This window comes from Hypomesus nipponensis, chromosome 2 (assembly GCF_054491055.1).
Source record: "Hypomesus nipponensis isolate SF chromosome 2, ASM5449105v1, whole genome shotgun sequence".
In the NCBI taxonomy this organism is placed as follows: domain Eukaryota; kingdom Metazoa; phylum Chordata; class Actinopteri; order Osmeriformes; family Osmeridae; genus Hypomesus; species Hypomesus nipponensis.
Window position 1 is genome coordinate 3,745,803 of NC_140362.1, and position 21,388 is coordinate 3,767,190.

The window sequence follows — 21,388 nt, forward strand, 5'->3', positions numbered from 1 at the left end:
AGCTTTCAAATGTATGTCGAATTGCAAAATAACGCCTAGCAACTACAAATACAAACTATTTAAATTAAAATGCTAACATGTTGACAAAGGAATATTCTTTATACTACTGCCCGCTCGTCAACCTAATTTGAGGCCATGGCGTGCACGCTTTCTCATATTAACTAATTAAATCGCTCACCTGCAGGTACAGTAGTCAAATTTGGCAGTAATATTTGGACACAACTAGATCTTTACTGTGTCGTAATTAGAGCTACGTCAATCTGTTTTGCTGCTATTGCTTGCAGAGCAAAAGCGAATACTTATATGCGACGGTCGTATGCATTATTAATGTACACACTAACAGTACAGTATGAGTCAAATAAGTATCCTACACCACTCGTGTTTTGGAATTGACTTGGCAAGGGCTGGAGTTTTCGGTTAAATACAGAAGTACCAAACCGTCAGATCTAGGCTAATTCATTGTACTGTATGATGTAGCTCTAGGGTTCTATGCAAATACAATAGCAAAAACAATGTGAGGTTTTGAGATGTGCATTTTGTCTGATTTGCATTTTACATTTTTATTTTGCATAGCTTCAACTATAATCTTACCTAAATACTGGATACTTGGGCCACATCAAGGAATGTCGGTTCCAAGTAGACCCCCCAAAAGCCTAGAACATTGTATGTATTGAACATAAAACATCCCATCACCACTCAAGTTTGTAATGCAGCTATCCCCTCTCAATCTCCAAAACAGGGTATCCTAATTTCAGGGTTGTAAATTATGACTACATGATGAATACATCTTATACAAATATTTATTAACGAATTTGGTCAACAGGATATGCTGCTTCCTTCTGCTCATCAGTACATTCTGTGTCTTTGGCCCTAGATCCAATGATCTTTTGCCAGTACTGTGGCTGGATGGCAAGAAAGAGCCCACCGAGAGGTACCCCTTGCCCTGCAATTACGGATTCTGTCTTAAAATAGCAAAATCTCCAGATTTCCCTCAAAATGTAACCAGTGAGCCATGCAACGTCTGAGTCTGTCCAGGAAATGTTGACGGTTTCCCCTTCTTCTGACATTCCAGATCCTAACTCACGCCCAGCCTCACGAGAGAATGAGCCCACTGGCTCAAAGTTGCAACCGCAGAGCCCCAATTCTCCTGTATCCTCCTACTCTGTCTCTCTTCAGCAAGCAGACAGATGCCCAGCAACCATCCCCGTTAATCACTATTTAACATTGGAGAAAACTCCCTGCTTCCAGACGTCATCTCTACCCTCACAGCTACATGGGTCTGACCAGGAAATTCAGATCCTACATCCATGTCGGTTCTGTAAACTCACATTTACAGCATCTTACCTGCTGCATCATCACATTAAAGCTAGACACAAACACCGCTGCAACATGTGCCCCCGGACATTCCATGGAGGACTTAAGCTTGCCCAGCACCAGGCTTATGCCCACTTAGTATCTCGTCCTTGCAACCTAATTGGCGCTACCTCTTCCAACCCTGGTCCTGCTCCGACAACCAATAGTAGTAGTATTCGTAAAACAAGGAAACCATACACCAGCTGCATACAATCTCTTGTGTGCCAAGCTTGCTGTCGTAATTTCCGTTCACCTGGCACGCTCCAGAAACACAGGTAAAACCTGTTTGATAACAAAGATTATGGATTTTTCTGTTGTAGGCCATGTGTTTATTGTAGTTTGACTACTGTGGAGATTTGTCCAGAGATTTTGCATTGTGTATTTGTTTCTACTCCATTTAGGTGCAACCCTCAACACGTGCAATGTACTTCTTGTGGGAAATACTTTGGCAGCAAAATCTTACTCCGCCAACACAGTAACCAGAACAACTGCAGTGCCTGGAGGAAAAGCGAGGAGACAGAGACTAAAGATGTCTCGCCCCTGGTCAACGTGGTCTTCCCGCAGAGACACAATCCGGCCTCTGACTCCCAGAACTCGGACTCCAGCAACCTACTCCCTCAGACAGAATCTTCCCACCACTCCAGCGGTGACACAAAAACTAAAATCTGCACTGCCAAATCAAAGGGAGTTTAGTTACTTTATTACATCAACAATGGAAAGTCGACTATAAGAATGGTGTGGTTTTAATTTGTAAGCATGAAAAAATCTATGACAATGCAAATCATATAAACAAACTGCAATAACGGCTTCAAATGAATTCCTTTTATTTTACAAATGACAAAAAAATACAATAGAAAGAAAGCAGAAAGAAAGAAGGCTAACAGCAGTAAAATATTTAAGATTAGGGATCACAAAGTTAAGCAACAGATATGCTGTAGATTAACATGCTGATAGAAAAATTATATGTGTCTCTCAAAGCACACTACACAAAATGATATAGGAAACCAAAACTGTATCTAGAATATGACTTAATCTTTTGTTGAAATAACAACTAAAATGAATACTACAAAACAACTTTTCACAGTATTCCACTAACTGAAAATATAAGATAATTCAACCTAGAATTAATTGGCATTGCTACAGTAAAAAAACAAAAACAACTATGAATTTAACCTAATCTCACATTCAAGAGTGTGGCAGAAGAATATCTGCGCTCCAAACTGCTTCTCACACAACAGTTAATAAACTGGCACTTCTCCCCTGGCGTGCTTCATATAGTGCTGGTGTAATTGTTCTTCCAGATCAAACGCCATGCTGCATTCAAAACACTCCCAGTCCTTCTGTTCGCAATCGATGTTTGACTTCTCTGACAACATTGTTGTCGCTTCCTCTTTAGAACAATTAGACCCGTTTTCAGAACATTTTGCAGACTTCGACCCAGATTCGTCAGAGCTGTATTCTGCTAACCATGACTGTACAGAGGCATCGTTTTCGCTCCCATCCTCCTCCTCTCCCACATTGTTTGGTGATTTAGACACCCCACTGAAAATCAGCTTCGTCAATTTAGATACTTTTTTCTTTTTGTTTATACTGTTGCTCCCCAGAGGCGTTTTGGTGGATCCAACGTGAACGTGCCTCTTCCGATGTGTGATAAGGTTGCCAAGTTGGGAGAACCTCTTCTTGCATAACGGACATTTGTAAGGTTTTGCACCAGTGTGTGTGTTATAGTGGGAACGCAGCTCTGCGGGCACACGGAAGCTTTTGAAGCATATGTCACACCTGTGACGCTTAAGGTCATGGCCTTGCAGGTGTTTGTTCAGCAAGCGCTCATCCCTAAAGCCTTTCGAACAGGAGAGGCACCAGTATGGCTTCTTCTTGTGGAGTTCAAGATGGACCAGCCATGTCTGCTGGGAGCTAAATTCTTTCTTACACAGGCCACAATTGGGTATGGGGTCATCACCTTGTTTGGGTGGCTTGTGCACTTTCAGATGGGCCAGCAGGAGTGATGGACGAACAAAAGATTTTCCACAGTATGGACATTTATGATCGTGGTTTCTTGAGGATTGCTGTTCATGCATGGTCTGGTGGTTTCTAAATGACTCCAGGTAGGAGTACACCTTCCCACAGATGGAACAAGCGTAAACCTTGCGGGAGCTGGTGAATACTGATTGGTTGTCCCGTCCTTCCATGGTAAACACCGGATGGACCTTTACAATCCCTGATGGTCTCACTTTCCAGGGACTTTCCAAACAGTCCTCTTCATTTTCAATACCATCGACGTCTACGTCACTGCACTCTGAGGGTTGCTCGGCATCCCCTTCCAGGGAAGAAGCTTCCTGTTCCTTCTCCGGAACAGGCTCTTCCATGTCACTCTGAGATTTGGCTTTCCCTGGTCTTTTTGTGATCGGCCGTCTGCTCTCCTCCTCCTCCAGGACATGCATGCGCAGGTGAGTCTTGAAGGTCTCCCAGCGGGTAAACTGCTCACCGCAGTCATGACACCTCATGCTGCTCAGGTTCACTGGAGAAGAGAAAATACAGAACATTACACATTACTCCAGTTCCAAACATAAAAGAACAGAACTTTTCCTTATCCTGTATTGTGCAAGGCACTCATTTTGGATATTGGTCACCTAAATGGTTTACTGTATGAGGTGTAGATACTTATCATGCAACATTAGCATCTTACAGAACACACTTCAGCACCCTCTACTGATAGTAGACTAATGTTGCAACAGAAAACCCAAACTTACAGAGCTGTGGTTGTTCTCTTCACTGATGGGACCAACACACCCAGCTTCAAACACTGTCCCCTCAAAAACCCTACAACCAAAAACCCTTTCAACCAATAAATGACTTAACACAATAAAAACACAGAGGCACAAATAACTTCAGTTAAGTTATTTACTTAAGGATGTTTTTTTCATTCCGGCAAAATGTGTTAATAATGTGACATTATGTATAGAAAAGGATTAGGCCAATATCGTGTGATTACTAATCAAAATATGTTCATATTGAAGACGGGGAAATAAAACAACATTAAAATTTACTGATTTAATCTGAACAAACAGTACAGGTAGCAACCTACAGTAACACAAATACATAAACTAATGCTATATTAATGCTGGATGGGATGCCCATCGAACGCTTTTAGCGAAATAACATCGAAAGTAAGACTCGGTAGTGACATCATGAAAACGTTACATCTTATCAACATAGGTACAATTTTAGTTTCAATACTACACAAAAGAAAACGAAGGCAAAGAAGTAGTAATAACACAACTATAACCAACTATTTAATTACATAGGCTATATGGGTTGAAGCCACACCTTGAATTATTTACAAAAAAGTCAAGTACTATTGAAACTGGGAATCTTTGAACTTTCCCCTATTGCATACTCAGTCAAGCTAACTCCAAACAGGTTTGTTTCTCTCAAAAACAAACGACTTTACTTTAAGAGGTAATAGAATCTCAGCATAAAGAATAAAGCGCCATTTAAAAAACTAGTCAAGTGTTAGTATGCTTAATGATCCTTCATCATAATCTATGTATTTGCACACTAAGAGGACACCTATCAAGTCAGAATTTATATTACATATTCATTAGTCCAGTGTTTGAGAGTACGTGATGGGGCTTAAGGTCTGAGCTAAGTACAGGGTAATATTTGTAGCAATAAACCCAGAATTTGATCATCTGTATGGAATATTCAAATCCACCAGAATATTACTTTACCCAAAATGTCTGTCATTTCCTGGAAGTCTGCCTTTTCTAATAGGTCCCACGAGCATGCTCAATATAATGATGATGCAACTCAATTTCTTGACTGAAAGAAATTCCACATTCAAGACAAGTAAGGCCATCTGTGTCTCTTAAAGAGACAGCAGCATGGGCATCCATCTGCCCTTTGTCATCACCCATACATTCCTGGTGATGGTCTATGAGATCCCTGATCTCACTGAAGGTCCTGGGACATAGGGAGCAATGGTAGGAGTCATTGCTATTGTGCTGAGCTTCATGGTTGTGCAGTGCAGCTGGTGAGAGGAAAGCTTTGCCACAGTGCTGGCACTTATGGCTATTCTGTGACCGGGGGACAGGTATCTGCATAGGAGATTGTTTGAGGGAAGGCTTCTTATCATTGAGCGGGCTGCTTAGCTGGGAGGGGCCTGATGTCATAGTGGTGCTAAGTCGGTATCGAAGCTCAGTTGGGAGGCGTCGGCGAACCTCATCATGCCAGGCAAGATGCTGTTGTAGCTGGGTCTCTGTCCAATAGCCACGACAGCAGAGGGCACAACAGAACGGTCGGCTCTTGGCCAGGTCTTTATGAGCACCTAGTTGCTCTTCAGTTGGGAATGCTTTGCCACACTTGTGACACTTAAAGAGGCATTTGACAGTGGGCTCGGGCAAGCGAGACGGTGGTGAGTGGTCCTCAGTCACAGTCTTCACTGGCTTTATATCCTGCTTGAGCACTAGACACGTCTTCCTGTGATTATAGAGTGCCCCGGTCGAGCTGTACCGCTTTCCACAATCCAGGCATGGGATCGATTTTAGAGGTGGGAGACTGGCCCTACCCCTCCTTCTTCTTTTGCCTCCAACTTTTCTTTTCTTGGCAGAAACTTGTTTGGGCGTTACAACTGTGTTGCCACTTGTGACCACCTCCATGTCAGTATTCTTGGCATGTACATTTTTTCTTTCAGAAACAATGTGTGTGGACTCCAAAGGACGCTTCCTGTTCCTCAAGCGCTTAGAGTGGGCTTGCCATTTGTGGGCACGCAAACCTCGTATCTTCATGAAGCTTTGGTCGCAATGAGGACATTGGTGAGCTTTCGCTCTGAGTATTTGGGATGGAGTATCCTCAGATTTGATGGGTTTCTCAGCTGGTTGCTTTGGGACCTGCTTTTTTGACCTGCCTTGAGAGTGGTGTCCTTGAAGATCTGCATGGTCAGAGGATAAACTATGCTCACTTTCATAGTGAGCAGCTAAAAGTGAGCCTCGCACAAATGTTTTGTTACATTCTGGGCATGCAAATTCAGAAAAGGAGGTCTTACTGTTGCCTTCTACACTCACGTCAGCTTCTGGCTCTGGTTTTCCTTTGGTTTGACATGGGGGGTAGTATATCTGGTGACGACGAAGCACACACAGGTAGAAGAATCCCTTTCCACACTTGTTGCAATGAAATGGGCCATCATCAAGTGTTTTGTGTCCGACTGAATTTGTTGTTTCATCTTTAACCAGTGACCCGGCAAACTTCTTATCCGTGTGCCATCTTTTGTGAGTGCCAAGGGCTGCATTGGAAACAAAGCGCCTACCACATTCGGAACAGACAAACTGTCCTTTTGATTGTTCCCCTTGGTTAAGTTTCTTATGGACAGCGTACGATTGCAACTTTATCTTTGATTTAGACTTGTGACCCTTGAGATGAATTCTCTTGTGGAAATTCAACGCTCCTACAACTGCAAAGCTTCTTTCACAGTCTTTACATTTGTATTTCAAATCAGATATGTTGGATGAGGCAGATTTCTCTAAATGTTGGGGCTTAATTTTTTCCTTAACGTTCACAAGTTTATCATTTCCATCATCATCATCATCATGAGGCTCCTTTTGAACCCCTTGCTGCTTCTCATCCATGCCCTCATCACTTGCCTTCTTGTACTGCCTGCTGCATTGTTTACGGTGATATTGCAATGAGAGAATACTGTTGAAAGAAGACAAACAGGTGGGGCATTTCAGGGTCTTGTCCTTGGAAGTATTTTTAGGCGAGGACGAAGGAAGAATGGTATCAATAGCCCGGCTCAGATTAAGTTCCTTCTTTCTGCACAGCTTCTGGTGTGATTGCAGTAAAGACTTTTTGCTGAAATGGGCATGGCATGTTGAGCATTGTAGCTCTCCTATCTCGAGAGCCGACTTGGGTGATGAGGGGGAGTAACTCGTCTCATAACCATGACTTTTCATATGGAACTGGAGTGCCTTAGCACGAGAGAAGAGTTTTCCACAGTCTGGGCAGCTGTATGTGTTCTTCTTCACTTGTTCTACTTGATGTTGAAAGGACTTGATGGGAGGAGGAAGGAGTTTGTCATAATGCACGACTTGATGCCTGAGAAGGCTGGAGAAGACACGAAAAGACCTGCCACAAAGCTCACATGTGTGATTTCCGTTTTCGTGTTTCCGCATGTGAGATTTCATTATCCCTCGATGACGAAACTTCCTTCCACACACAGGACAGGCAACTTGAACACGTGGACGACCATTGACAGGATGCAGGGATGGAGTTGACGGAACCCTCCTCTCCTTCAAATCAGCACACTGAGTTTGTTGCTGCTTGTGGTGGGAATAGGCACCTAAAGACCAGAACCCCTTTCCACACTGTTCACAATGATAAACCTTTGGGCCTAAGAGAGTCTTCTTTGGGTTGAACACTTCCTTTTTTGCTTCAGAAGAGTTATCCTGGGTTTCCAGTTTAGCCTGACAGCTTTTACGGTGGGTGTACAATCCACTTGAATGCGTATAAGACATTTTACAATCGGGGCACTGGTGACGTTTGGTTTTCGGATGGTGTTGTTGATGAGAGTGTAGGGCAGACAAGCGAGAGAAACATTTCCCACACTCTTCACATTTGAAGGTGTTTTTCTCCAGTCCTGCAAGCTGGTACAATACATTCTTATAGGGTTTTCGATCTTCATGTTTTCTCACATGATTGTAGTGTGTTGCCTGATGTTTTGTTTCATGCCCACATATGTCACAAATGAACATTTTAACAGCCATAGGCTGGATGGGATTCTTCTCTTTATAATTTTCCACATTAAATGAGATCTTATCCCCCTGCTCATCTTGGTCGTCTACTCTGTGGTCCTGAAATGATTCAAAGTCAATCTGGACAATTTTAAAATCAATGCCCTCTTTGGACTGATGTGCCATTGTGGACATATCTGTCTGGCAAAAGCCAGTCTCCATCTCATCTTTCCCTTCCTGGTCTGATTCACACAGTAATTCAAGATCAGGATTCAGGTCTTCAAGGGTCTCATCTTCATCCTCGACTGAACCATCAGATGCACTTATACTGATCACTTCTACATTGAAATCCCCAGTATCGTAATATTCCATGTCCTCATCAGTTTCATTGACATACATGTCATCTCTCTCAGTTACAGGGCTGTGAATGGTGTCCTGTGAAGTGACCATGTGATCGGTTTCTTCCTTTTTGCGTAATAAAAGCTCACGTTGAGGTAGTGGGGAGGTTGGCTTTGTGGATAACGTTTCAGTCTCCCTGAAGACGTCATTGTGACAAAGTTGATGAGACTGGAGAGCAGAGGCCCTGGAAAACCTAAGCCCACAATCCTGACACTCAAACGCCTTCTTCTGAAGCTGGCAAACCTGATGAAGGAATGACTTTGCTGGGGTCTGTTCTTCACTATGTGCCAAACGCTGGTGCTTGTAGTAAAATGTCAGAGTCATGAACACTTTTCCACACTCCTCACATGGGAATTTTTTGCCTGCGTTGCGTGAACGGTTGTTGTGCCAACGCTGATGGCTAACTAGGGCGACGCGGCTACTGTAGGTCTTTTCACACTCACTGCAGTGGAACTGCCTCTTTGGTTCTTTTTTTTTATTTGGGGGGGTACATTTATCATTATGACTGAACCGTTGATGAGTCCTCAGACCTGACGGGGCAATAAAGGTTTTGCCGCATGGGCATTCATAAAGATTGTGTGTATTGTCTGACTGACCTGGTTCGTCTTTGTCTTCACTTTCTACCACGGTCCCACTGGTGGGCGTTCTCTTCTCTCCACCCCTGTTGCGAGACTTGATCAGTTTCACCTCATGGCAACGGCGGTGAGCGTCGAGAGCCGACGCACGGGAATAACCGCGACCACAGGTGGGACATTGAAAGGCCTTCTTTTTCAGGTGTGCCAGCAGATGGAGTACAGATTTAGAGGCTTGCTTGTGTGAGCGCTGATGGTTAAGGAAATGGCCAATTGCAGCATAGGATTTACCACAGTCCTGACATTTATAGATGTTTTGCTTAGTCACCGTCGAGCTTTGCTCTGGAGTGACAGAGTCACCCTTGGAACGTTGAGTACGATGCTTCATCATGTGAGAGTAGAAACCCCTTGAATCTAAAAATACGCGACCACACAGGGAACAACATAATGTCTGTTGGTCGTCATCCTTTGAGACAAGCAAGCCATCTAAATGGGAAACAGTGTCCGGACAGACTATAGGGCTGTCATGGGGATGCAAATGTTGATGCTCCAGGTAGACTGCTTCCTCCTCAAAGACTTCTCCACAATGAAGACAGCGGAAAAGCCCATCCCCTAGAAAGAGAAAGGGGAAAATAGGAGGTCAGGTCGACTCCTGTTGCCCAAAAAAAAAGAAACAAAAAAACACATCATACTTTATTTAAATGGTAGTTTCAGTACAGAGGATAAAAGTGATCAGAACAATTGTTGTGTTTGACTGTTTAACACAGATGACTGATTTTGTTTACCCATTGGCTATCTATTTATGATGACAAATCATAATTACCAACTTTAAAGAGACATCACCTTCATTTTTCTGCACTCCATTACATATGTATTAAAAAAGCCTCTCCAATATCTCATGGACAAATTATCATCAACCAATATCAACATTGTATTCTACTCCCATTCAAACCTAGTGAAAATTAGTAGACGTAGAAATGTATTGTAAATTATATTTGGCTAACTATGGCCCAACATCCTGGAATTGTCAGTGTAATTCTGATAAACAATGTTGTTACTTGCAGTGCAATGTTTTAAGATAAACATACCTTCATCTAGGCTACATGTTGCAAAACGCAGCCTTGTGCATGGATGGTGTGGTATTTTCGGTAGAGTGCACTGACCCCACAGATGCACAGCTAAGACCAAATTCCCTGTTGTTCAATTGGCATTTTAATTAGCGTTGTGGTGCAACCATATGTATATGAGGATTAAAGCTTAAGTCATGTATAGGCCTACCTCTTCTGCGTGGCAGACCACTGCACACTCGGTGAGAAGGTTTGAACGTATACTCTTCCAGGGTATTGGATATTTATCCAAAAGTTGTCCTCACATGACTGTTTCATTCTTGGCCTTATTTACACCTCCCACTTGAGACTAGTGCATTCAGGCTACTCGAGCGAGCTGTCGTTCAGCAAATAAACGCATATTTGTGAAGCTGATAGTAGCTGTCACAGCATTTGTTGTTTGTCACACTTAACTGCAAGCTAGGTCGATGTCACAGTGAACAACCACACAAACTTGTGTGCATTAACGTAAACGTTAAGGTATGACGATCCACCACCACTGTAGTTTAACGTTATTGTATATGAACTTGCTTATAGCAACTGTCAATGTACAGTAGGTGCTAGGCCTTAATACAACCCGATAATAGCTTGAAATGCATTAGCTTGATTTTTAGCTAGCTAGGCTAGCCGCTAAACACTCCAGTCAGTTAACCCACCACGTTAGGTAACGCGCTAGCAACGAGGTGAATACGTGTAGCTAGTGCTACTGCTAGCCTAGCTAACACAGCTAAATTAGGTTTCTATACCAGACACATTTCCAGTCGTAATTATACTTACAGTCAGTACTATCTTCATTGGAACCCGCAACTCCGCAGTCTTCAGCCATTTTCATGGAATGTTCATCCCTGTTCGAATTATCAGCCGCAATTTCGTTTTGTTTAATCTCGATGGCGGTGACATCGTCCATCCCTGCAGCCTCAGCGTGGCACTCCTCGTCTTAACCAAACCAATTTAGTGATGGTCTTGTTTAGGCCACAACGTTTGTATCGGCGTTGGCAATTTATTCAGTTTAGCTACTTATTTTAATGTCCACATGTATATGGTAAAACCACATAATAACGTCCACGTATTACTTCCAAATGGCTCTCACCTGCCTAAACAATGTATTTTCTTGTAAACAAGCTAGATATCTATCAGGTTAGCTATTTAGGCTCTCTAGCCTAGCTAACAACATGGCTAGCAACGACTGATGAGAAAGTCTGTATTGTTGCGTGCATACTCGACGCAGGGTGCGTCTCATATCAGAATGTTCCTTCCTTTCACGAGTAGGGTACTAACTCAGTTCTAACCCGTACATCATCATTGTGATTGTATGGGTAAAATCTGGCAGGAGTTCCTGGATTAGAGTATGCTTATTTTTAGATATGTGGAGTAGGTTACAGTGGGCGAGGATACACAATAATTATTTCAGAATTAGAACGTATCCCCAAACTTTCTCCTTAAGTGGGAGAAAATAAGAATCAGAACCACATAGGACAGGATATTTTAGCTTGGCTTTCCATGAACTAAGAGTTTTAATGAGTTCTGGCTGAATTTCAGATTTTAAAAAACACAGGTAAAAATAAAATGCACACAGAAGATGTATATATATATTTTTAATTAAAGACACCATAGCTAGAGGTTGAGGACAGTTTTCTCCTGTCACAGATGTGGATAATATTAGTAAAAAGGACCAACACTTTCAGGCCTGTTTTTTAAATCAATTTGAACCTAGATATAACCTGACCAAAGCAAGTTTGGATCAAAGATTTTATATGGTACAACGGTCAACAGTAATCATTGCCATTCAACACAAATAGTATTCATTTTCAACCTGTAAGTATGAAAAATAAATGTTCTCTTAATGACTTAATGAATTACAAGACAGTGGACATTATCAAGGACCAGAAACATGCAGACTTGAGTACAATACACATAAATGCATCAGGATTCCCAAGTACCCACACTCAAACTTGTCTAGTATGAATAATGGTAGGGAATGCAAAATCCAATAAAACCAAAATACTTAAAGTAACATAAATACATGAAGTAAAAAATACAAATAAAAATTACACCTATGATTTTCCAATAAAACCAAATAAACCTTTGAACCAAAGTGAAACCAGGGTAAATTACATCAAGGCTAAAACAGCATACACAATGTTACATGAAAACTTTTCCGATTGGTCTTCCTCCAAAACACTAGTCTGTACAGTAGCAACAATTCAGTCTTTGCTGTCATATCTCTCCCTGTGCGTGCTGCAGGTAGTGCATTTGCAAATCAAGCTCCCGAGGAAGAGAACAGCCACAGATCATGCATTGGAGAAGCCTGTCTGGAGCAAAAGGCACACAACCCCCAATTTTATGAGGTTCTGTCTGTGGGGCTAGCTGAGGTAGCTGCAGTGCCTGTGGAATATGCGGTCTCTCACTCATGATCGCCTGTGGCGTAAAAAAAATGTTTGGGTGCGGAGGTCTGGATAGGGAACCGACTGCTACAGAGTGAAGGGGGTGAGGGGTGGGTAAAGCGAAAGGTGGAAACCGAGCAAGTGGAGGAGACAGAAAAGGGGAGGTCTGATTTATGATGATGCCTGTGCCTGTGATCATTGGCTGCTGCTGTCCATCCCTTGGCTTGACTGTTCCTGCATGCAGGATCTGAGGGCCAACTGGAGTGTTTTGGAAACCCCATACTGGTCCTACCCCGTGCGGATAACGGTGCAGGTCATACTGAAGTGGGAGAGGAACCTTGTGTGTGGACGATGGTACATTGGTCCAGCCAAAGGGAAGTTGCTTTTGCTGTGACTGCAGCACTTGACTAGGGCTTGTTTTTTCAGGGGAGCTTAAAGTCTTTGGAATTCCCAGTGAATTCAAGATGTTTACCATCCCTGGAGATGATGGCGTTGAATTTGACAAAATTGTGTTTTGGCCCATTTGAGCTGAGGTGGCTAAACCTGAAGACCAATGAGTCTGGCGCTCCAGTACATTCCAAGGAATCTCTGACTGCTTAACTGTCTGTGGCAAAGCCTGAGGGGCACCAAGATTCCATACTCTCGTGTCAGCTTTTATAGGAGGCATGCATGACTCACTCCCACTATTTTGTGCCGACACCAGGACACCCGGCCATCGTGACCGTTGAGGTTCCTCACAAAGCTTCCTTGGTGAGCTCTGAGAAGTTGATACAACCGCAGAGGGCCTCACACTCCAAAGTGCTGCAACGTCCGGTAAACCCGTGTTGACTGAAAAGCTATGCTGAGATGAGCTTGAGGGGGCTAACTGTACAGCTGTGGGTGTGTTGCCCCAACCCACGGCCTGTGGATGCCTCTGACGCTCTGCCTCACTCAGGTCTGAAAAGTTGGGGTACTTTGGCAAAGCTGCCGTGAGGGGTTTGGTCGCAAACTCTGTGGTTCTGCCATCTCGTAGGTGACGAGGCTCGAGAGCTGAACTTGGGCCAGGTTGTGACGAGGTGGTGACAGCCCATCCTGGACTCCTCTGCTGTGGGGCTGGCTGAGACGGGCTCACTGACGGCCTTTGTTGGGGCTGCTGTTGGGCTGATCTAAGTAGCTGAGGCATTGACACCGGCTTCAACTGCCCGCCTTCCACCTGCCACTGCACAGGCGGTGGCTCCTCTTGAGGCATCCAGTGCTCTTGCAGCTGCTGGCCTGGTAAATCCACCTGGGTGGACATCTTGGCTACCTGTGGCTGGGCTGACTTTCTCTCCCACTCAGCACCTCTCGACATTGGAACTTGATAGGGAGAATAGTTTGGGGGAACAACCATAGTCGACCCGCCCGCCATTTTGGGCCAGAATTTTGGGCCCCTACGGCCTCTGCTTCTAATTCTAATACCTAATGGAAAAGAGTGAGGATGGCTTTGGCTCTGATGCTTACGTGTGTGGATTTTCTGATGCACCAGAAGGCTACTAAGCCAAGGAAATGACTTGTGACAGTCCTGGCAGCGATGGGGTCTTTCACCTGTGTGGGTGTTCATGTGGTCACGCAATAGGTACGCTATCCCGAAACTCTTGTCGCAGAGTTGGCACTTGTGGGGTTTGTCACCGTTGTGTGACAGCATGTGGCGCTGCAGCTGACTCTCGTCACTGTAGCCTTTACGGCACTGGGTGCACCGAAATGGTTTCTGCTGATGCAGCTTTAGGTGAGTCCTCATGTTTTGGAGAAAGGCAAAGTCTTTTCCACAATCAGGACACTTGTATGGCTTCTCACCTGTGTGGATAATGAGGTGCTGCTGCAGGTAATTATTAAATCTGAAGGACTTGTGACACACATTACACTGGTAAGGCTTATCCTTAGAATGAATACGCATGTGCAGTTCTAACACTGAGCGGTGACGGAAAGCCTTGCCACAGTCTGGACACTTTAATGGCTTACTACTCATGTCCTCCCCCTTCCGTTTCTCTGACGCAACACCACTCTGAAGTGGAATACCTCTCATGACCTCGAGCTCCCTCCGCACAGTCCTGACGCCGTATAGAGGAGGCCCGTGGGTCGACAGGTGGGTGCACAAACTCGACTGGTCAGGGAAAGTGAGAGGACAGTGGGGGCAAGTGTACGCATTCTCCCAGTTCTTGTTGGCTCCGTTCTCTAGTCTCTCATACTCAGCCTCATGGATGAGCATGTGACCACGAAGGTCTGCAGGCTTGACATACGTTTGCGGGCAGAGGGGACAGTTAAATATGCGTTTTGGCTCGGCGTCTTGGTTTGTATTCTCCTTATCTGGCCCTTTGACTTTACTGTGACTGGTCACATGAGTTTGTAAACTTTCCTGGTCCGGGAAAGAGAGGGGACAGATTGGGCAGGCATAAGGGCAGCGTTTATGCTGGCGGTAGTGAGCCTTCAAGTTCTGGGCGAATGCAAACGTTTTCCCACAGTCTTGGCAACGGAAGGGCTTCTGGCCTGTGTGTAAATATTGATGCTGGTGCAAGAGGCTGCCATACTTGAAAGTCTTGCTGCAGATGTGGCACTGGTGGGGCCGGATAGGCTGCTTGTGCTTTCGCCGGTGGTCTTCCATGACGGAGTAGTGTCTAAATACCATGCCACAGTCCGGACACTCGTAGGGCTTGAGGGCAGAGTGGCATCGTTGGTGGCAGCGCAGTGCAATGCCATTCGAGAAGCCCTTGTTACATTCCTGGCAGTGGAAGACGACATCCAGGGAATGGGACTGTATGTGCTTTGTCATGGAGCACTTAAAGAAAAACTCTTTGCGGCACAAAGGGCAGCGGTAAGGCTTCTCTGGAACACTGTTGCAGACACGCTGGTTCAACTTGGCCGGTGCAGAGAAGGTCACTTTACAGCGCTCACGCGGATAAGTCATGAGTTGAATCCCCCTTGGTTTTTGGTTTGTGGCCTGCTCCTCCTTTTCTCTGTGTTCGCTCCGGTGTTTTATGAGGGTGCTGCGATGCTGAAAGCTAAGGCCACACTCCTTGCAGGTGAGAGAGGCCAGCTCACTCTCATGGGTGTGGAAGTGGCGGTGCAGGTTAAAAGTCTCCCGACGTGTGAATATCTTTCCACACTCTTTGCATACAAGCCTTTTCTTTCTTGTCTGAACCGTTTTCTCTTCTCCCAATCCTGTCCTTCCATTTTCCATCTTCTCCTCTCTTCTGTCATTAACTTCATCACACAATACCTCCATTGGACTTATTTCTTCATCAGAATCTAATGTGTCTTTACCGCGGTCCTTTGCTTTTGAAACATCCTCATTTTCAACTGCTTTTTCCACGTTAACCTTACGTACTGTGAATGCAAAACAAAACAAAAATCGATTTCTATTAACTGTTACGTATATAATTGTTAAGCAAAATGATCAACAAAAATACAACTACTGCAGTAGTAGTAAAGTGGAAGAAACTGCATTAATATAAGCACTGAGAAACACCGTTAACACATGCAATCTTTAAGAAGCAACCCATAATAGATATTATTATTTGTAGCTAAATTCCATTTTATATAGCTGGCTAGCAAGCTAGCTGTGAATAATTGATTTCCCAGCTCACTTACTGTCTATTCCATTCTCTTTCGGGTACTCCCGTGCATCCCCCGCATCATCCTCCGTTTCAGACCAATCGAAACGCAGTTTTTTCGAGGATAAGTCTATGTTGTTAACCTTTTCATAATCACATGTTAGATCGACCACTGAACTATCTTTTCTCACAACATCATCCCCAGCTGTAGCATTGCTAAGAGGTTCATTCTGTCCTGCAAACCCATCGCCACTTGTACCGCATTCTCGGTTATTAAACGAATTCTCGAAAGTTACAACGCTTTCACTTTTGTTAGCCCATTCACATGTACTTTTAGATTCACACTGGTCTGTCATCACCCCAGGTTCTTCCAGTTTCTCGCTACAAATACCCTGCTTAACCTGTGATTCGAGTGAGTGCACAGCGGCCATGTTTTAACACTCATGCACCCCGGCTCTCTTCCTCGTCAACAAAGCAGCAGTAAAAGCGAATGTGCTGTGACGTAGTGGGCCCCGTTTCAACACTAGAAATGCAGCCTTCGTTTCTCCTTTTCTCAAAAAAATTACCATTATTAAAATAGGTCATTTCAAGAATTGAAATAAACATTTCAACAACAACGTCTAATGTGTGTGTTGGTATAATCTCATGACATACTATTATAGTTTTTTACACATTGGGAAAAGTGAAATAATGTACCCTAATAACATATTGAACATATTAAATATTTGTTTAAAGTTGACTTTATTAATCATTCGGGTATACATTTTGGGTGAACAGATTTTATCTATTTACTGTACAAAGTAAAAAAAAATCAAAATGGTACATAAATGTTTGTTTGCAGTTTCCTTTTGAATTGTACTATCTACACATTAAGCTGCATGCAATATGAGTGCACTGCACAGTACCCAATAGAACAATCAATACATTTAATCCATTAAAACCAATCTTAGTTTCATTTAACCATGTGCATTAAAAATGCATCACAAAAGATGATTTTCTATTTAAAAACTATACTGGGAAATATTGGTAGTGACATGTTATTATTATATCCGAATGGCAAACTACAGTACAATGCTGTCTACTGTCAAACATTTGGTTTAATCTTTTCTCACAAATCATGCAAAATTATGATTGGTAATTGATTATCCTAGACTGCAGAGCATTTAAAAACATATATGTAAGTGCTTTATGTCAATGTAACGATTGTCTATATACAATTTAGACAGTAAGTGCCGGGTTAAGTGATTAATATGATTTATTCATTACATTGTTTTCTTCATCTGGACACTGAAAAGCACCTTATTACATGAAGTAATCATGAATCCAATAAAGTGCATGATTTTCCTGGAGTCACTAGAGAACACAGAGTAACCTCCCTGATGGCCTCTACACATGAACTAGTGTTAAACGAGTTGAATTGTTTTTCATTAATTGATGTACAGTACTTAAAATGTGTAGGAAATTTGACTTGCTTTTTTTGTAATGTACTAACTCAACCAGTACATTAACTTAAATCCTGTACATGCAGTACATAAGCCCAGCACAATCACTGCAATAAAATCCTTATTTTAAAAAGACATATGCTTTTGCCCAAAGCACAAATTAATTAGAAGGCTTAGTGTCATAGCCCAGTTTAGCAGATATATTTGTACTTCAGCATCTAAACCATTAACATCCAATTGAATTGATGATTAGCTACTGTACCACTGACTGTAGAACCGGACACACTGCAATTTAGCCAATATTTATTTTGTGGACAGACAAACATCCAAATCCATAGCTTCGTTTTTAATACATTTCGCCATCTGTGAAGAACCCTGCAGTTGTGAACAAATGGGATATTATTTGTAAAATATACACACACACACACATCTCTAGCGCCGCCGTCTTCTCCTATGATCTACAGTTCTCCCCCGCCGAGGCCGTTGGACAGTTCCTTTCACCCCGACGGGTGGGTCAGGATGGAAGGTACCATCCAGTATATCTGGGGGAGGTGGTAACGTTGGGATTGCCGAAGCTGGCTGACTACTATGAGGTTGAGAGGTTTGCTGTTGAAAGTGTTGCTGATGCTCCTGTAGCTGCTGCTGTACTGGTTGTGGTTGCTGCTGTGTTGCCTGTTGTAGCGGTGGGTGTTGTTGTGATGGTTGTGTCAGCTGTTGTTGCAACTGTTGCACGTGTTGTTGTTGTGACGGTTGTATTTGTTGTTGTGACTGTTGTGTGTGTTGTTGTGACTGTTGTCCATGTTGTTGTTGCGCCTGAGTCTGCTGTGGAATCTGCTGCTGAGTTGGCTGCGTCTGCTGAACCCTTGGCTGTTGTTGTTGCTGCTGTGTTTGAGGCTGCTGCTGTGCCTCCAGGACTCCCAGAAGCCTTTGCAGCAGGACATTATTTTGTTGTAGACTGTGCGCCAGCGTTTCTTGTGAGGCAACTAGTGTTCTCATGTCGCGTCGAAAACCTTCTCCGAATTCCCTCAGACTCTGCTCCACTCGGTCGCCTAGCTGCAGAGCCGCGTCCCCCAGCCCTCGAAGCTCATCTTCCAGCCAGGAGCCACGAGGAGGGGCCTCTAGGGGACCCTGCTGGGCACCAAGGGAGGGCTGAGGACTAGGCTGAGGGCTCCCGTTAAGGAAAGGGGCACTGTAGAGAGGAGAGGGAGGCAGCCAGCGCTCCGAGGCCGGGGGTGGTCCTATGCCTAGTCCAAGACCTAAGCTCAGTTTATCCTCCATGCTGCTCTCTGCACCCTCATCAGCCTCTCCTGTCTCCCCTTCCCGCTCACCAACATCCTCTTCTTTGTCCAAGCCATCTTTCTCAGACCCTTCACCCCCTCCTGCTGGAATAGATTAGAAAATAATTATGTATATTTCGATTCTGTAAAGTCATTTGTTTATATTCAACGTAAGTTGAAGTATTTATGGTCACTGAGAATTTGAGAAAAAGTACTAAAAAAGGTCCATTTGGACTTGGCAAGGCCCAATTTGGAATGACCTCACTTATGGATCAATAGTTTTGTTTGGACAAAGTAATTCCGTTCAAATATCAAACCAATGACCTTTATAACAAATAACATACATTTACCTGGGTCAGAATCTGTGAAGCATTGGAAAGTGGTCTTTCCTCTGGTGCTTTGCTTTTGCCTGTTCTGATGGAGCCTGGGACTGGTCTGCGACCGGCCCAGCATCGAAGCCCCTCTGCTGGAGGGCAGGTAGCAGCTGCGGTGCCGGGCATCAGCCAGCCTGCCCCCGTTGCGTCTCTTCAAATCATCCCAGCGCTTCTTGACCTCCCGGAGGGTACGCGGGACTCTGGACACAGCGTTGACTCTCTCCAGGATGTCGGCCCAAATGCGCTCTCTCTCCCGACGTCGGAGCCTACCGGCTGGGCCGAAGAGCTCTCCCTCGCATCGTGTGACTTCCGACACCAGCACCTCCAGCTCGGCTCCGCTGAAACGGCTCTTCCGTTTACCCACACCACCTGCTGCTAGCGCAGAAGAGACACCTCTGTCTACCAAGGGAGAGACGAAGACACAGAAAGACATGCATACAAATAATAATTTCATCAAGTCTCTTAAATTGTTTTTTTACAGTGGCTTAAAACCACCTTATATCAATTTCTACTGTTTCACTATGATATAGTTGTTTATGAAACACAGCCTACTTTGTTCAATGGACAGGAGGTCATCTGAGGACATGCCAGGAGCCATGATGTTGGGATGCACCACAACAACATTGAAGGGAAGTCCCCCAGGCAGCCCACTGCTGTGGTCACAGCTCCCATCGGAGTCCTCATCCTCCCTGGGGAAGCCGTCCTCTGAGACTGCCCCTCCTAAGGGTCCTTCTGGAGACTCCACTTTGATGTGCATGGGAGGTGATTGCTCATACAGCAGTCCACCTTCCTCGTAGTACTCTGTCATGAGTCAGGCCTAGGTCACAGACAGACTGCCTGGCAGGTTAACTGGTCCATTCACACAGGGTCTGAGGGTTTAGCTCAGTGGTTAGAGCACTTCACTGCAGATCAAGAGATCACAGGTTCAAATCCCTTCCTGTAATGTGTTTTGCTTTTAATTAAAGTGTCTGCTAAATACATACATAGCCTGCAGGTACTGCAGTAGTGTATCTGCATGCAGGTATTAACTGACTGGCTTTATGCGGTCACAGGGCACGGCACATGTTCATAGTAATCTGCTGTACAAATATAAGCCCAGTGATGTTGATATACTTAAAAGGTATGTTCACCATACACACCAAATTACTTTAAATGTAATAATTGCACATTTGCAGAAAAAAGCTATTGGAGGGCATCCACTTTGTTGGTCACCCCACCACTGCATGAGTTTACACTTAAAGCAGATTGTCTTGTGATCATCTCATGACAAGATCAGGAACTGAGATTAGTGAAATATAAAGTAATTAAACATTAAGATGATTTGAGCAGAAAGAGTCAATGGGGTGGACATTCATCCTGCCATATGAGAATATATTCGCTGAAAGCTAATAAGTAGTCCAGCAAGTCATTTTTATAAAAAAAATGTTTACGAGAGATTAATCAGCAGTGATATATAAGAAGTAGAAATGTTTGTAGGACCATCAAAAAGTCGAATATGCTGCATCCCAGCGGCAATCTTCATGCCACAATCGTCAGTCAAGGAACATCGACAAGGAAGGGAATATAAAGTCTGTAACAGAAAAATACACAATAGTGCACGTCTTAGCTATATCATCTTTTTAGAGATAGCTCATCGTATTCACCAGTAAATCAGACTTAATACACCTATTATGTTCTGTCGCATCGATGCGCTTTTTTTCTGCACCACATCCGCAATGGTTGCGCATTCCGCATACATTAGCCAGGGAGCTGATGTAGCAACGAACTGGCAAGGGTATCCTACCAGTAAGTTATAACTAGGAAAAACTTTGATTAGACTGTCTGATGAGAAATGTTAAGTTTTACTCACATTTCGATAAGTACAAGGCGGAGACAAAACAAAACAAAAACACGTTTGATGCATGCAGCTGGTCCTATCAAGCTTGATATTGTACACAAACCGTTGAGCGTCGCTGGATAATGACGTCACAAATGCCCTGTAAAAAGGTTTTCTCAGAAGACGGAGAAACCTGTGTGTGCCCTTAACTAGCGTGTTTTGGCCTCCTTGAAATTTAGTCAAGGATATGAAAATGAGTAACATATTACACGCAGACATATATGATATATTGGATGTTCAATTTATTTTACACTTACTACACAGTTACAAAAAATAACAATAGCAGGTGGTTATTTGGAGTGTACGTAATAACA

At 43.8% G+C, this 21,388-nt stretch overlaps 4 protein-coding genes across 10 annotated transcripts; 1 reads left to right on the forward strand and 3 right to left on the reverse strand.

Annotated features, from left to right (window-relative positions):
* Positions 1-36: 36 nt before the first annotated feature.
* LOC146300414 (uncharacterized) lies at positions 37-2,046 on the forward strand. The gene is made up of 5 exons (XM_084702343.1): positions 37-184; positions 574-663; positions 875-931; positions 1,073-1,628; positions 1,755-2,046. The coding sequence occupies exons 2-5, from the start codon at positions 624-626 to the stop codon at positions 2,044-2,046; spliced, it is 945 nt and encodes a 314-aa protein (XP_084558469.1). The 5' UTR covers positions 37-184; positions 574-623.
* Positions 2,047-2,155: 109 nt separating this feature from the next.
* Positions 2,156-11,497, reverse strand: LOC146300415 (uncharacterized). Of its 3 annotated transcripts, XM_084702340.1 has the most exons (3): positions 10,933-11,460; positions 9,074-9,661; positions 2,156-3,871 (listed from the first exon to the last, which is right to left on the reverse strand). In XM_084702340.1, exons 1-3 carry the CDS (start codon positions 11,060-11,062, stop codon positions 2,592-2,594), a joined length of 1,998 nt encoding a protein of 665 aa, XP_084558466.1. In that variant the 5' UTR covers positions 11,063-11,460; the 3' UTR covers positions 2,156-2,591. The 3 variants fall into 3 exon arrangements, with proteins under 3 accessions (XP_084558466.1, XP_084558467.1, XP_084558464.1); XM_084702341.1 differs by lacking the exon at positions 9,074-9,661 and having other exon boundaries at positions 10,933-11,432; XM_084702338.1 differs by lacking the exon at positions 2,156-3,871 and having other exon boundaries at positions 4,241-9,661; positions 10,933-11,497.
* Positions 11,498-12,134: 637 nt separating this feature from the next.
* Positions 12,135-16,597, reverse strand: LOC146300416 (uncharacterized). Its single transcript, XM_084702342.1, has 2 exons — positions 16,143-16,597; positions 12,135-15,878 (listed from the first exon to the last, which is right to left on the reverse strand). The coding sequence occupies exons 1-2, from the start codon at positions 16,534-16,536 to the stop codon at positions 12,373-12,375; spliced, it is 3,900 nt and encodes a 1,299-aa protein (XP_084558468.1). The 5' UTR covers positions 16,537-16,597; the 3' UTR covers positions 12,135-12,372.
* Positions 16,598-16,829: 232 nt separating this feature from the next.
* On the reverse strand, positions 16,830-21,163 carry LOC146300417 (uncharacterized). 5 transcript variants are annotated; one of them, XM_084702346.1, is made up of 5 exons: positions 21,048-21,163; positions 20,678-20,768; positions 19,751-20,100; positions 19,175-19,597; positions 16,830-18,929 (listed from the first exon to the last, which is right to left on the reverse strand). In XM_084702346.1, exons 3-5 carry the CDS (start codon positions 20,004-20,006, stop codon positions 17,980-17,982), a joined length of 1,629 nt encoding a protein of 542 aa, XP_084558472.1. In that variant the 5' UTR covers positions 20,007-20,100; positions 20,678-20,768; positions 21,048-21,163; the 3' UTR covers positions 16,830-17,979. The 5 variants fall into 5 exon arrangements, with proteins under 5 accessions (XP_084558472.1, XP_084558475.1, XP_084558474.1 ...); XM_084702349.1 differs by having other exon boundaries at positions 19,175-19,570; positions 19,751-20,768; XM_084702348.1 differs by having other exon boundaries at positions 19,175-19,573; positions 19,751-20,768.
* Between the last annotated feature and the right edge of the window lie 225 nt (positions 21,164-21,388).